The sequence below is a fragment of the Arvicola amphibius genome, chromosome 4 (genome assembly GCF_903992535.2).
Source record: "Arvicola amphibius chromosome 4, mArvAmp1.2, whole genome shotgun sequence".
Classification (NCBI taxonomy): Eukaryota; Metazoa; Chordata; class Mammalia; order Rodentia; family Cricetidae; genus Arvicola; species Arvicola amphibius.
Window position 1 is genome coordinate 4918434 of NC_052050.1, and position 15951 is coordinate 4934384.

At 52.9% G+C, this 15951-nt stretch overlaps 1 protein-coding gene across 2 annotated transcripts in view; it reads right to left on the bottom strand.

Moving 5' to 3' along the window:
- The window catches only part of Mgat5b (alpha-1,6-mannosylglycoprotein 6-beta-N-acetylglucosaminyltransferase B), a 65268-nt gene that overhangs the window by 10721 nt on the left and 38596 nt on the right, over nucleotides 1-15951 (bottom strand). Inside the window, exons 9-12 of one of the 2 annotated variants that reach the window (XM_038328255.1) lie at nucleotides 10414-10545; nucleotides 9010-9143; nucleotides 4480-4610; nucleotides 3719-3724 (exon numbers count right to left, since the gene is read on the bottom strand). In XM_038328255.1, coding sequence (XP_038184183.1) covers nucleotides 3719-3724; nucleotides 4480-4610; nucleotides 9010-9143; nucleotides 10414-10545 — 403 coding nt within the window. The remainder of the gene's footprint in view (nucleotides 1-3718; nucleotides 3725-4479; nucleotides 4611-9009; nucleotides 9144-10413; nucleotides 10546-15951) is intronic. The other variant, XM_038328256.1, reaches the window with a different exon arrangement.

The window sequence follows — 15951 nt, forward strand, 5'->3', positions numbered from 1 at the left end:
GAAGGCATTGTGAACAAGTGATCCAGGGCATTTGCCATCCACATGCGAAGAAAGAGAGAAGGGGTCCAAACCCGGCTCCCAGTGTGGTTAACTAGGAATTGGAAGAATTTGAATCTGTATATCCCACCACATGGCAAAGTTACCTCAAAATGGAGCATAGACTCAAAGGCAAAAGGTAAAGCCATGAAACTGACAGAGGGAAGACGAAAAGAGCGGTGGCTTTGGGACATGAGGCAGGGCAATAGCGCAAGCGCAAGAAAGCGCATGCAAACTCACAGTGAATAAGCAAAATTGGCCAAAACAACCTCTCAGGGGTCCAAAAGCACAGCAATTAATGACGCGCACGCCTAGCCAATCACAACACGCCAGCAGTGACCGCCAGTTCCAAAAGAACCAACCAAAAATACGTTTCTGTGGCAGCTTAATTTCCCTAACCCAATAAAGACCCCACCCCACCCTTTTACAGTAAAGAAAAGCCTTTACACTGAAATCTCTCTGTGTCGTTGCCTCTGTATCTTCTCACCCCCAGCCTCCCAGGAAACAGGGATCGCCCAACGGGCAGCAGCAACAAGACCACAACAGGGATAAACAAAGGCTGCTTGGCCACAAAAGACAGCATTTGATTTCTCTTAAAGTCAAGGTTTAGCCAGGCGTGGTGTGCACACCTGTAATCCCAATACTTGGAAGGCTGAGGCAGGAGAATTGCCACCGAATGGCCTGAGTTACATAGTAAATTCAAGGGCTCTTGGGTTACACAGCAAGACCCTGTCTTCAGAAAAAAATGGGATCCTGTGCACTGCCGAACACGCCCTTCGGGAACACAGGCGAGGGCTGGCGACTTAGCCCAGCAGGCAGAGGCACTTGCCACCAAGCCTGATGACCCAAGGTGATCTGAGTTCAAGTTCAGAGACCATATGGTGGACGGAGAGAACCAGCTCCAACAAATTGTCCTCTGGCCTCCAGGAGTGCTCTCTGGCACACACAAAATAAGGAAGCCAATGCAAAAAGAAAAAAAAATTAAAAGGGGGCCGGGTATTCCAGAAAAAATCGGAGACAAAGGGCCTGGGATGAGGTAAGGAGAGATGTGTGGTACATTTCCGTGAACTCACCTCTGTGTAAAACAGTCCTAACAGCTGGGTGTGTGGCAGGCATAAAACAGCGGACAGGAGCCAGGTGAAATTAAAGCAGGATTTGGGTGTCCTAGTACCCAGGACAAAGGGAAAGTATTTGCTCATATGGTCCTCAGTAAGATGCCAGCTGCTCTCTCTGGGGCCACGGGTGAAGGACAGAGAAGACCAGTGGCTAACCGGAGGGAGGTGTTAAAATACAGATCAACGTTGGGCCAGCAAGACTGCTTAGTGGGTAAAAGCGTTGCCATCAAGCCAGTGACGTGAGTTCAATTCCTGGGACCCACAGAGCGGAAGGAGAGACCTGATTCCTGAAAGCTGTCCTCTGACCTCTGCACGTACACATGCACGCACGCACACGCACACACAAACACGTGCACACACACAGAGGCATGATCACACAAAAACTGCAGAAATAGGTATCTATTGTGTATTCATGCTCACGCACGCGCGCACACACATGCGTGCACACACACAGAGGTATGATCACACAAAGGCTGCAGAAATAGGTATCTATTATGTATTCATGCTCACGCACGCGCGCACACACATGCGTGCACACACACACAGAGGTATGATCACACAAAGGCTGCAGAAATAGGTATCTATTGTGTATTCATGCTCACGCACGCTCACGCACGCTCACGCACACGCGCGCACACACACACACAGAGGCATGATCACACAAAGGCTGCAGAAATAGGTATCTATTGTGTATTCATGCTCCTCCATCTGTCTCTGTCAGCGGTCACAGTTATTCTCTGCTCTCAACGGGCTATGATGGCTCTAGGTTCAGGTCACCATTTGTCTCCTGTCAGTGACTGTCTGGGTTGTCTGCTGTAGAGGCACACTTCCCCTGGGGCCTGCTGGATACCTGTCCTTAGCCCGCTGCACCCTGAACTCTGTCCCCCAGCCCCTGCTAAGCTCTACTATCAACAGTCCCAAAGCCATAGCCTCCAGCTGTTTTCTGCAAACTGAGACAAGGAAGACCTGCTTCACACACACACACACACACACACACACACACACACACACACACACGCACGCACGCACACGCACGCACGCGCACACACACACACACACACACACACACGCACACACATGAAACCCCAGATACCTCTGTACAAGACACAGGAGATAAAGGGCCTCCACCCTCCGTCTTCCCACAGGCTCTCCATGACACCTGTCTAGGACAGGGCCTTCGGCTCTCATCCGGCCATCTCTGCCACTTTCCAGTTATAGACAATGGGCAGATGCAGTTTCTTTGAGGTTTCTGATTGAATAGGGTTGATCTGGGCTGTCTCCAAAGCTGGACTTTCATCTGCCCACACTTCCCTCCCCCACTCTCTGTTGGCCAGGTGTTCTCCCCACTTGTGCCCCTTCCCTGGTAGCCTCAGCAAGTTCTGCCCCTGAGGCCTTCTCTCTGTCCCCAGACATCTCAGCAGGATCTTGGACCTCCGGTATCCCCAGCCACGCCACAAACCGCCATTATTCTGGGAAGGCTGTGCAGAGCCAGAGTTCAGCAGGGCAGCTCTGGGCTCAGATGAATGTGGTTGTAACACCCTCTTGGCCACTGACTCACGCTATAGCCTGCTGAGCCCCCACTTTCCCCATGTGTAAAATGGGCACAATGCCATCATCACCACCCAGGAGAAGAGATAGGAAGAAGGCACTTGCCAGCCCTCTTCATTGCTTGGCATTGACAAAAACACCAGCCTCTGTTATCATGTTGGTGTGCTCGATGAGACACCACCCGGCACCTTCCTCAGCAAGAACCCAGACATGAGGTGGACACACGGTGGCTTGGAATGAAACCACTCCGTGGTGTTCCTTCAAACTGGGTGGAGCCATGTGATGGAGACCCAGTCACTGGGCGATACAGGAAACAGCCTTGCTCGCCCCTCCTCTCATTGACTGGAGTTTGTCTTTGAGGACGAGATGTTTGATCCCCAGTCTGTGACAGACTTAGGGTGAGGACTAAATGTGTTACCAAGGGGCCATGTGGCTCTGCCTGGCCACCCCCTGAAATTGTGAGAGACACCCATCATGTTGGACCATGATCAACCTGTGACAGCTGACCTAAGGCTACCTACCCAATCGGGCCCGAGAATTCTCAAACGAGACAACTGTATCACAGCTTGAAGCAGGACATGAGTTATGCACCCTGGGATGACCTTGACATTGTCATCTTTCTGGTCTCTACCTCCCAAATCTTGAGGTTACAGGTTTGTTCCAACCATGCTGCTTATGGGTCCTAGGGTCCGAACCCTGGGCTTTGTACACTCCAGGCAAGCACTCTACCAACGGAGCCACATTTCCCGGCCCAACCCTGACTTCACAGTCTGCCCCCTGCCTGTCTTCTGTCCCTCATACCCTCAGCCTTGTGTGTAGCTGTGCCCAGGAACTTGCCTGTCCTCACAGGGACCCAGGGAAGACTGCTCCTTAGACCCTGCTGTCCCCACTCACTCCTCCCCACCCTAGGACATCCGTGGAGCTAGTGTCAGAGTCCAGGGCACATCCTCAGGGACCCCACAGTGCAGTTACCACGGGATTCAGGCAAAGGCATGCACCTAGGGGCTTCCGTTCCATACCTGGAGCTGCCTCATCACCACGGAGCACAGGGGACAGAGAAAACAGGTTAGTGACCAGAAACAGGCAGGCATCAGCCCTCACAAGTATCCAAGATGGGGGACCTAAACTGGAAGGTAGGGTTCTAATTTCTAAGCCCCACCCCCACCGCTCACCCCACCAAGTTCCACTCTTGCCTAAGTCTGCCCGTGGGACTTGTGGCATTCATCAGTTCCTAAGGTGGGGGTAGAGGGTTTCCTCTGCAAAGCAGCCATGCAGATCTCTGGAAACAGCCCAGGGGTGAGGGGGACTGTCATCATCTCATTGGGGACTATCCTGACCATTAGGAAGACATATAGTCTGTCCTCCGGGGTGCAGAGCTGTAGGTGCAGAGCTGTAGATGGAGCTGCAGCATTCTGGATTCTCTGCAGCCATGCCTTGGGCTTCAGGTGAGGACTGCAATCACATGGGCTTTGCAGAGACAGGGCTGGGCAAATCCTGGAATTGTGTGGCCGGAGCCATCACACTGTGGATGTGATCTGCGCTGGAACCAGGTACAGTGGCATGGCCAGCACTGGCACGGACATGACCTGTGTGGCTGTGGCAGGCACTTAGCGCAGTGGACGTGGCTTGTGCCAGAATGGGTGTGACATGCACTTGTAAAGGCACAGCGCGTTCAGTGGGTACGTCCAGCACGGGCACGGGTGTGACCTGCACTCGGGCAAGCGCCGTTCTGCAGCAGACATGGTACGGTCGGCAGGGCAGTGGACCTGCCGGGGCTCACCTTCCAGATACTCGCCTCCTTGCCATACACCACCGCCATGTTGCTGGCCTTGCTGTCTTTGATGAGCTGCTTCTCGGTCTCATTGAGCTCCTCGGACACGAAGCCCATGAAGGAGTTGTCTGGGGTGTGAGCTACAGCCCGGCCGCAGAGGTGGGGGAAGACGAGGTTATCAAACAGACATCCAAGCAGCAGCCCTGGCCTCCCTGGATGGCCTCTCCCAGGAGGTCCTACCTAGCGCGTGGGGACAGCACCCATGGGTGGTCTGGCCTGGACTAGAGACTGTCACAAAGCTCAGAGCAGAGAACCTACAGGGCCACCTGGCTCCCAACTTGTTTTAGGATGATTGACTTGACTCTGGGTAGCCAGGACTACCCTCTCTGCTCAGTCCCTTGTCTAGGGCACTATCCCATCTGGGCTCTTTTCTCCCACCCCACACATGGCACCGCAGGGCTTTCCCCTCCACTTATCCCCTCCCCTTGCCCTCAGGCACACTGACAGCTGTCTCCCTGTCTCCAAAGTTCTTTTCTCTAGAACAATCCTTTCTGACTCAGGTCCCATCAGGTTCCTAGACTTGCCCACAATCCCAGGGGCCAAGCTCCCTCTCCCAATCTCCAGGCTCCACCCACTCTGCCCTGGGGGCCTAGTCTTTGACCTGACACTCCCTGACCGGAAGTTCTAATACACACCACTCAGTTATTCTTGCCAGAATAAGGTCAGGCTACAGCGGTGTCAGCTCATCTGTGTCCCCAGCTCACCTCAGTGTCCCCAGTCAAAGCACCGCCATGGTCACACCTCCAGCCTTTGTTCTGCCTGGCCTAAGCCCCTCCCTTTTCTGATAGGATCCCCCCCCTTCCCTCCGCCCCTCCTCCCCGCTGCTCCACACCTCCCCTTCCCCTCCTGCCCCCATGAGCCTCTCTAGGGTCCACCAGCCTCCCTTGGGGTCCCCTGGCTTGTTTCCCGTTGAGAACACAACAGAGAATTAAGACAAAGATCTCCTAATTCTCTTCCAGAACCAGAGCCCCAGGCAGGGTCTGGCTTCCTCACTGTCCCTCAGGGGCCAAGTGAGTTTTATCTCTTTTAAATAATGTATTATTTGCTTAGATTTTTCAGAAAAAATCATTATTACATTATTGTTCAAAGATTACCCAATACATACAATTTGACCAACACATTATATAATCAAAAGGGTTCTCTCCTTATTTAAGTAATGCTTAACTTGATGAAAAAATTCCTTCTCCTGCAACAGTCCGCGGTACTGAGCACAGCTGAGGTTCTAAGATCAGATGTGGGTAAACCAGCCGTCTTAAGAACCAGTCACCAGGTCTTCTCTCTTGTTCCCTCCCATGGGTCTGGCCAGCTCTGGTAGCCATCCTGGGAGGTGCTAGGACCTGGAATCCCGTGTCTCCAGAGCCCACTGCCTTCCCGCATGGACAGACCCTGGTGAGTGCTGGCTGTCAGCAAGGCATGCTCAGCCTCCTGGACACCCCAAACACCTGTCACTCCGTTTCCTACTCCAGATGCTTATGATCCGTACCCTAGCCTCCCTTGGCAGGGAGAGGTTGCTAATTAGACAGTGTGGTCATGGGGAGTTCCACAGGTGATCTTAGGTTGTCTTTTACCTCCCCTGTGTAACTGGGATTACCCTGACCCTTTGAGTCTCCTGCTTCCGCCTCCTAACTTATGGGGTTATAGGTGTATGCTGATATGCCCTGCTTATAATATGGCACTGGAGAGAAAACCCAGGGTCCTGTGCATGCTAGGCGAGCCTTCTGCCAACTGAGCCATATGCCCAGACCCTGGTGCTTCCTACCACAATGCCTGGGAAAGCTCATGCCCCTTGGCTGGTTACAGACTAGACCCAGGCCTCTTCTTGACTTTAGGACATGAGGAGGAGCCCTGCCCGGAGGCCCAGAGCTCTCTGTGTGGGTAACCAGAACAGGGGACAGTTCTGCTGTTAGCTAGGTTCTCCTCAAAGTTAGAAGTATCCCCTCCCCAGACAGGCAGCCAGACTCTCTCAGACCCTCATGGATGGATGGATAGATGGATGGATGGATGGATGCCTGGCTGCCTTCCTTCCCTCTGCCTCCAGCTGGACTGGTGGCCTTCCTGTTCTGGTGGCCTCCCTCAGCTGAGCAGTTGAGGACACATCAGGACTGCCCTGCACCGACCAATTCCACCAGAAGGGACAGATTTAGAATATAATTAGCTGAATCCGTCAGTGTGAATGGACAAGGAAGCATGGTGACCAATAAAAATAGCAGGGACAATTAAACAAAGAACTCTAAGGGCAGTTAAAGGTTTGGCCAGGAGAGGGAAAGAGCCAGCCTGGGCTATTCAAGACCCCGTCTCAAAATTCTAAGAAGAACAGAATAATTATAAGGTGAGGAAGCATACAATGTTTGGAACAGAAGCTGAGGGGGGTCATAAGCAATGGGGAAAATTAGAAACATTTGACTTGGGGTTCAGGAAGATGAATAGGAGTTTGCAAGTCTAGAACTCCAAATTCAAAGAGCTTTACCCTGGGACAGTCTTCATTTTCTCGTGCAGATTCTTTTAAAACATTTTACAGAACTATTAATTGATTAATTGCATGTATGCATCTGTGTGTGCACTTGTGTGTTGTGGTGCCTGTGTGGAGGTCAGAGGACAGTTAGTGGGAGTGTGTTCTCTCCTTCCACAGTGTGGGTCCCAGGGATTCAACTCAGACCATCACACTTGGTGGCCAGCACCTGTACTTGGTGAGCCATCTTGCTGGCCCTTGTTAGGTTCTTGCAGAAGCCTCTTAGCCATCTTCTGCCCCCACACTGACCTCTGCCCCTTTGTCTGTCTGCAGTAGGTCAGCACACTGTGCCTGCAGAACACAGTGGCACTTCCCTGGTGCCCCAGGCTTCCATACCACCTTTATAACTTCTGAGTGGATCACCACCGGACACTCAAATCCCACATCTTTCCCTACTCAGGGGCCCCTGCCCTCCACTTCATATCCTTTCCCTCTGGACTTCATTCCGCGTTATACTGGAATTGCACTCTCCTCTGGGACCCACAGAACTTCCAAATGGACTCCCAGCAAAGAGGGGTCTCCATAGAGCGGTGTGTCCCCAGATAAGTCGCAATACCTCTCTGGGCCTCAGTTTCCTCATCGAGAGACTGCAGGGGCTGCAGGAATGTGCTACTCTTCTGGGAGCTAATGTAGTCATTACTCACTGACCATGGTCTCTCACGTCTGCCCAGTGCAGCCTGAACCTAAGCTGCTGACAGAAATGCCACGAGTTTGCCGCTTTGAATAAAGATCACATCCTCTTTGTGTCCCTGGGAACTGCACGGAACCCACTCTGCTCTTGATTTAGACACCTTCCTAACGAGGCGGCTTATCTGGCTTTCTGGCCCAGAGCCTCTGAAGTGTCACAAATTAGATGCTTACGATGCCACTCCGCTCGTGGCAGCAGAGGACTACAATTAAGAGCGACAGCCAAGGGCCAGAAAGATGGCTCGGGGATGGAGGAGGAGCCTGTTGCCAAGCCTGACAACCTGAACTCGATCCCAGGGACGGAAGGAAAGGACAGATTCCTGCAGGTTGTCCTCTGACCTCCACACTCTTGCATGGCTCCACTGCCACGGCCTCCATGTGCACAAATTAATAAATAAAAGAAGATATTTTAAGCGACACCAGATAGACTCTTAAGCAAGAACCACACAGGACTAAAATCCCAGCACTTGGGAAGCTGAGGCAGGAGTTCAAAGGCAGACAGGAGTACATATTGAAGCCATACTGAGATCACACCTCAAAGTCTTGAAAGCGGGGAAACTGGTGGTGTAGCCGGCCTAACATGCACAGGCCCCATGTGTGACCCTCAGCACCGGAAGCGGAGGGGGGGACACAACAAGATATAAATGGCCAACACTCAGCCAGGCAGTGATGGTACACACCGTTAATCCCAGCACTCGGGAGGCAGAGGCAGGCAGAGCAGATCTTTGAGTTTGAGGCCAGCCTGGTCTACAGAGCGAACACCAGGACAGCCAGGACTACACATAGTAACTCGAAAAACCAAAAATCAGTCAACCAAACAAAGAAAGCAAATGGCTGATGCTGGGCTCCTAAGGCTGACCTTCCTTAGCTGCCTGCACTCCCTGCCTCCAGGCTCACCCATCTGGAGCCTGAAGGAGTTTCCCTGTTCTTCACAGCCTTCCAGCTCATCCACCTGCTTCATTACCACCCCTTTGTGCAGAGAAGCCCCTCCCAGCTTCTCTGGTTGGCTTGGGAAGCTTCTGGAAGGCCACTGGGTCCCCTGCTCTGAGCTATGTGCTTCTCAGAACTCCCAACCTTGGGTCAGCCACCAGCCCTGGGCACAACTCATGCAGTCTCTGATTTCTGCTTCTCTTTATCCACGGGGATGGCAGGTGCTTGCTGAGTCCATCCCACTGGCCCAGAAGAAAGGGGCACCCACCCCTGCACACATGGGGTGGGGTAAGACAAGCCCCTGCACATATGGGGAGACCCACCCCTGTACCTTCTCTCCCGGTATCACTCACGGAACATGGTCATGAACTGCTTGGGGTTAAGGTTCCAGTAACCCCAGTTGGTCCGGTAGCCGTGTAGTGTGGCATACTCCTCGTGGTTGTATGCTGGCTCGGTCCCAAAAGTATCGATGACACGAATTCTGCACCTGTCCTCCCCCAGAGGGAACAAGGATTGAGATCACACCTTTCTGCACGTCCCTGGATTAGGGGTGTCTCTGTGGCGATGTTGTGGCTAGGTCACGGAAGTACAGTATTCGGCAGGGGCTTCACGTAGGGGCTGCCTCACCGTGTGACCACAGCAAGAGCTTCACCCTCTCCGTGCCAGCTTTCCTGACAGGAATAGCAGTCAGCTGCCTCAGGGTCGCTTGGTCACTCTTAATTCCTGGCCCCTGGTTGGTACCCAGAAGCCAAACCATCACCTCCACTGGAGGAAGGCTAGGAAATGAGGTGGTATCTGAAGGGGGTAGGCATCCCCTCATTGCCTACAGTCATTTATAAGTTATGCTTTATTGGGAAGAACAGTGCCCATGAGCTGGGTCCTGGGGACCTGGGCTTGGGAGACTGCCCCAAGCTTCCTCTGCAAGGGTGGCCTCTGCTAGGCTTCAAAGAGGTTCTGACTCTGGCTTCCCTCCTCTACTGTTATCCCCCAGCCCCAAAAGCTTCTTCTAGTCTAAAGCCCAGAACTCCTATAGGATCAGCTAACCTAAGGCCAGGTCATCTCGGAGGCTCCAGAAACCCCACCCGCCCATCCTACCCCAAGTGGCTACTCAAGAAAGGCGCTAACATTTAGACACCCCCACACAAAGCTGCCAGCGATCAGCGTTCTTCCGGGTGACCCAGAATCTTGCAGACTGCTGAGGTCGGCAGGATTCCTGATTCCCGGGGAGAGCTGGCGGGGCGGGCAAGATGGCAATGCACAGACAGCCCGCATTAATAATAAAAGCAATAACGCTGGCTGTCACCTTCCTCTAATAAAAATCACACCGGGTATTGATGGCATTAGAGCACGGGAATGAACAGTGGGGCTCTTGGTGCTAAATGAACCCACTTCTGCTGGCTGCGGCGACTTGCCTTAGCTCCTGGGGCCACCGAGGAAAGGGCACTGACTGACTCTCCCACATCAGGGGCTCTCTTTCCCACCCTCCTCACCCTCACCCCTTGGGATGCCTCGGACCCTCCATCTAGGTCACTTCCCATCCTACCAGGCTCCAGCCCCATCCCGCAGAGGGATGGACAGCTCTTGAGGGCTGTCAGTGATCTGGTTGGAGTGGGAAGGTGAATGCTGAGACAGGAAGGCAGCGCAGGACGGGGGGGGGGCAGGAGGGGGCGGGAGGGGGCGGGGGGGGGCGGTCCTGTAGTGCTCTGCTCTGGCAGGAGGGAAGGCATGGTGAAGGGCTGCGGTCTCTGGCCTCTCACCGGTACTTCTTGAAGGACAGGCCCATGTGCTGTTTCATCTGCTGAAGGCCATGATAGTCCGTGTAGATGAGGTCAAAGGGCAGAGGTACGGTGAGTGGGCAGTTCCCCCGGCCTGGCGGCACGCCTAAGTTACTGAGAGAAGAGCCCATTAGAGCCTGAACCCCAAGAAACCCACCTTCTCCCCAGCCCTGCACCTACCTCGTTCCTACAGCCCAGGATGGGAGGTGAAGGGAGATGGCCCAAGGGCAGGGAAAGCAAGAGCACACACTCAGAGATTCATCAGACAGGTGGCCCCATACAGCAGTATGAACTTTTCAGTGCACATGGGCCTCTACCTAGGAGTGGGACACACACACACACACACACACACACACTCACTCACACACACGGAAATCTCCCCTGGCTACTTTGCCAAGCAGTGGGCCTGGCCTCATTCACCTGCCAGGAGGAAGGGGGTTTCTGTAAATCCAGGGGGCTGACTTTGCTCAGAGAACAGCTCTGCTGTTTCAAAGTGCCATGAACGTGAGCCAGAGTCCTCAGGGTCCCTTCCGTGCTCACTCAGTGCCAATGATTCCAACTATCATGGCTGACACAGCTCCTGTAGGCCTCGGTGACTCTCCCTGCTCCAGCCAGCCATAGCACCGAGTTCCCCAGGACCAGGGGCCTGCCTGTGCACGGCACTTTACAAACACAATAGTGTTTGCCTGGGACAGGGCTGCTTCCAATGACCCAGAAGCTATGGTTGGCTCAAAAAGGAATGGTGACCCTCTGTTGTCTGGCAGGAGCTAGGTGTCAGTCATTTCATCTCACTGAAGCCTGAAGGACGTGGCTATGACCTTGTGGCTTCTTCCAGAACAACCATCTGCCCAGTGGTACCCCTGGAGAAGGCTCTAAGCCTTGGCACAGCCACCACAACTGCCGATTTCAGCATGGTTAAGCACTCAGCTCTCTGTAAAACTATCACCTCCCACTCGGACCCCTGTGGAACTGACTGGGAAGCCCCCTGGCTTCTCCCCTGTGGGCCTGCTCTCGCATTCAGTGAGCCTGCACTGAGCCCCAGTGAGAGACTGCTGCCCATGGCCCCCTCCACCTTTACCTTATACTGGGCCAGAGTAGAGCCCTGGGCTGAAATAGCACCAAACTTGGTGCTGTTCCTGTTTGACACATGTATCACCCTCCCATTTAACACGCATCTTGTAGGCTATTACAAGGTGCCAAGCCCTGCGCCCCATGAGACTTTTGGTCCTTGGATAATGAGAGTCCCAGGAAGAGTGAGTGCCTGGGGAGGGATGGGAATGCGAGCAGACAGAGCAGGCATCAATCAGGTCCAGCTGCTGGGAGCTGATTGGGTGTTGAGAGCAAGGAAGACCATGTCTAAATAGGCCAAGGATGCAAAACGCATCTTCCCATCTCAACTCCTAGGGGTGCAAAGTGGCCGTTTAACAAGGTGGATGCCCCACCCTTTGCCTCTGCCAGGCCATTGACTGCCAGCAGGAACGGGATGCTAGGATGCTGGAAGAAGCCCCAAGGCCTCCTGGGAGCCCAAACCATAAGCAACCTTGGGCCAGGGAGGTGATGGGTTCTGACAAGGACAGATTCATTAAAGACAGGGACCATGACTGATCCATTGCCTGGTTGTGTCTCAGGCTCTCTGAAGTAACTCAGGTGGAAAAGTACCAGCCCAGAATGCACAGCGCTGTCTGTGCACGCTCAGCACATTCCCAGCCCAGGCTGGGGGAGGGGCTGGTGCACACCACCCTCTGGACAAACCATCCACAGGGGCCCCTTTCCGGTGATGTAGATGGCACCTGCCTGCAAGACTGCAAAGACAAGATTCCAGGGTTGGGGATACTGATGGATATGGTGGCATCAGGGCTGGGTCTGTCCCTACAGGGCATGATAGCAGAAGGGGTGGGGAGAGCAACTTGCCTTGCTGAGCTGTTCCTCAACTGCATGTTACCTAATGCCAGAGACTGTGCTGTGGAGGCAGGAAAGCAAGACCCTAGCATCCTCATTCCTTATATATAAAACCTTTAACCTGGCCACACAGCCTCTGCCCTGTCCTCTCCTGTGGGGACTACTTTCCCACAATCCCCAGGTATCACAGAACACAGGCTTCTAAGGCAAGGATCTCCTGAGCCAATCAGTGATGTGGAATGGGCGGAGAACTCATGAGCTATAGCACCCTAAAGCAGTTCCCAGGCGGAGACTCTATGAAATATTTGGTGGTTATCAATGCTGAACCACCATCTCTACTGTGTGGGGCGTTCTCTGCTGTGCCCTTCTCTTCACTCCCAAATTCCTGTAGCAAAGCCAGCACCCACAAAGGAGCTCACAGCTGCAGCTCCCCAGAGCACCTGGTGAGCAGGAGGCAGCACCGGCCCTTCTCTTGGCCTCACCTGACTAAGAGCTACAGACTAAAGAACCCAAGGACCCTCGTTCTGGTCCTCTTCTTGCAGATGTGAGGAAGGAGGGTAGCTATTCTCCTCCCAATGGGAATCTGGGTAAAATATGGATCATGGCGGGTCTGGGCACTGGTACCTACACCTAGGAAATGACAGGTCTCCTCGCATCTTTCCGGTCGCTTCCAGGCAACATGTGCCACCCTATTCCTGGATTTTCTTGATTTTGTTTCATCTGAGACAGGGTCTCACTACGTAGCCCTGGTCGGCCTGGAATTCCCTGTGTAAACCAGACCAGACTTGAATCCGCAGAGATCCACCTGCCTCTGCCTTCCCCGAGCTGGTTTTAAAAGTCACGTGACACCACACCTGACTTCCTTGGTTAGTCTTGATTGTCACCTTGGCTGGATTTACAGCCACCACGGAAACACATCTCTGGTAGTATGCCAAGTATTGCTTTTTACAAGGGCGCCGGGATCTGAACGTAGGTCCTCGAGCTTGCTCTATGTAAACGCGAGCACTCTGACAACAGCAGTTCTAAACAGCATTCGGTAAGATTTGCCCACGCTTCTGAGGCGACTGGAAGCCCCTCAGCCCTTGAACACCAGGGCCCTGCGGACAGCAGGAGAAGCACTGCAGAAGGCCTGGGAGAAGGAGCAGACTGGGCCCCGTGTGCCTTTTTCAGGGAGGAGGGAACGAGAAGCTGCAGCCTCCTTGCCTGAAGAAGGACTGCATTTCGCCTTCTGCTGATTCCACGAGGGGAGGCAGGCAGAGCTTCATGGCTCCCAAAGGCACCTGAGTTCCAGGGAGCAGAAAGGTCAGCTACTCACAGGGGTTGTAGGTTTATGGCCTGTAATTCAAGTGTGCTTTTATGGGCGATTTTACACTAAGTGGTTGGCTGGAGCTGCTGCTTGATTTGAGAAAACGCCAGCCTGACAGTCTCCAGCCAGAGGTGGCTCAGGAGGCTGCACACAGTCCCAGCCAGGGGACTCGCCTCATGCCTCAGTATCATTAGTACCAGCTCTTGTTCCACGGACCCAGAGTCACAGAATAAGATGTCGGTGCTTGCCGAGGAAGGGTCACTGCACTGGAAGTTTTTAGAACTGCCGAATCCAGTGGCCGGAGAGATGTCCCTTGGATCGACCACCTGGGTGGAATCTACACATGCAGAAGGGCCAGTGAGATGGCTCTGCAGGTAAACGCACCCGGTGCCAAGGCTGATGGGTTGAATTTGATTCTCAGAACCCACATTGTAGTAGAATACTGACTTGAGCAAGTTGTCCTCTGACTTACACACACACACACACACACACACACACAATGTAACACAGGGGTAGGGAGTGGATAGGGTGGTTGCCCAAGGACATGGAACACTCTCATAGGTCACCTGGGTCCCTCCACCTCTTTGCTCAATACAAATCAATCCACCCAGAAAAGCAGCATCCGGGGCTACAGAGATGGCTACTGGAAACCTTGCCAGCACGAGGAACTGAGTCTGTTTCCCAGCCGCCACGTAAAAACCTACATACGGCAGGGCACGTACATAATCTCAGTGTTGGTGAGGTGAGAGAGGCTGATCTCTTAGGTTCTGTAGCCAGACAGCCCAGCCTAGCCAGCTAGCTCCAAGTCCCAGTGAGAGATACCTTCTCAAAAAACAAGGTACAGGCTTGAGAGGTGGCTCAGTGGCTAACATGCTTGGCGAGCAAATATGAGGACCTGAACATGTAACCCCAGAACCTAGAAAAAAGCTTCGCATGGGGCCTAGGGAAATGGCTCAGTGGTTAAGAGCACTGTTGCTCTTTCAGAGGACTTGTGTTCAGTCCCCAGCACCCACCAGGTGGCTCACAACTGTAACTCCAGCTCTAGGAGATAGGATGCTTTCTTCTGGTTTCTATGGGTACCAGGCACACATGTGGTGCTCAGATACACATGCAAACCACTCATAAATGTAAGATAAAAATAAATAAATCTTTTTTGAAAAGTTGAATATGGCAGCCCAAGCCTGAAACCCCAGCTCTTGAGGGTGGAGGTAGGAGGATTCCAGGAGCTCTAGGTAAATCAAGAGACCTCGTCTCAAAAAGTAAGGTGGTGGTGGGGGCTAGAGAGATGGCTCAGCAGTGAAGGGCATGTCCTACTTTTGTATAGAACCTGAGTTTGGCTCCCAGCACCCACATTGGATGGCTCCCAACAGCCTGTAACTCCAGCTCCAGGGGATCCCGTGCCTCTGGCCTCTGTAAGCACCCAGGTTCACATCCACACATACATATAACTAAGCATAATAAAAATAAATATCTTTATAAAATAAAGTAGCATGATGATAGAGGCAAACACTGAACATACACACGTGGACTAGCATGCATACACACATGCATGCAGGTAATCACAAACACACGTGCATATGCACATACAATGCCGGCTTCTGGGGGAAAGGGGAAACAGACCTACAGTATACTAGAGACAGTCTTAATTTTGCAAGAAGATTTGAAGCCATCAGACTGTACCTTGTAAAATGGTTAAGACAGCACATTTTATGTGATGTGCATTTTACAATAATTAAAACAACCACCTCCTCCATATGTTTGGTTCCCAGCATTCTGCCTCTCAGAAGCACTGGGGTGTCATCCTGTCTGGGAGTCCCAGCTGGTTGCAGATAGCACAGGGCAAAAAATCAGCTCCTTCACTTTCTGACAAAAGATCAGAGTAGGAGGGGACAGAGTAGGAAGCAATATGCTGGATTCTGGCACAATGAAAAATCTCTGTGGACGCGAGCTCCTCACACAAGGCTGCTGGGCGACCATGCACACACAAGACCCTGCATCCCCTTGCTGTCTGCCTCCGCTGCCGTACTATGTTGCTCAGACGACTCTCTGCTGCCTCTCCTAAGCTAAAAACCATCCACTCTAATTTCTCTCCAATAATCTCTTCAGGTACTATTTTCTTCTCTCTCTCTCTCTCTCTCTCTCTCTCTCTCTCTCTCTCTCTCTCTCTCTCTCTCTCTCTGTGTGTGTGTGTGTGTGTGTGTGTGTGCATGTGTGTAGGAGGGACCTAATTAAAACAATTTCCTACAAAGTGCTCAAATACCTTTGACTCCAGTGATCCTTGGCTTCTCCAGATGTGCTACACTGCTGGGAACATC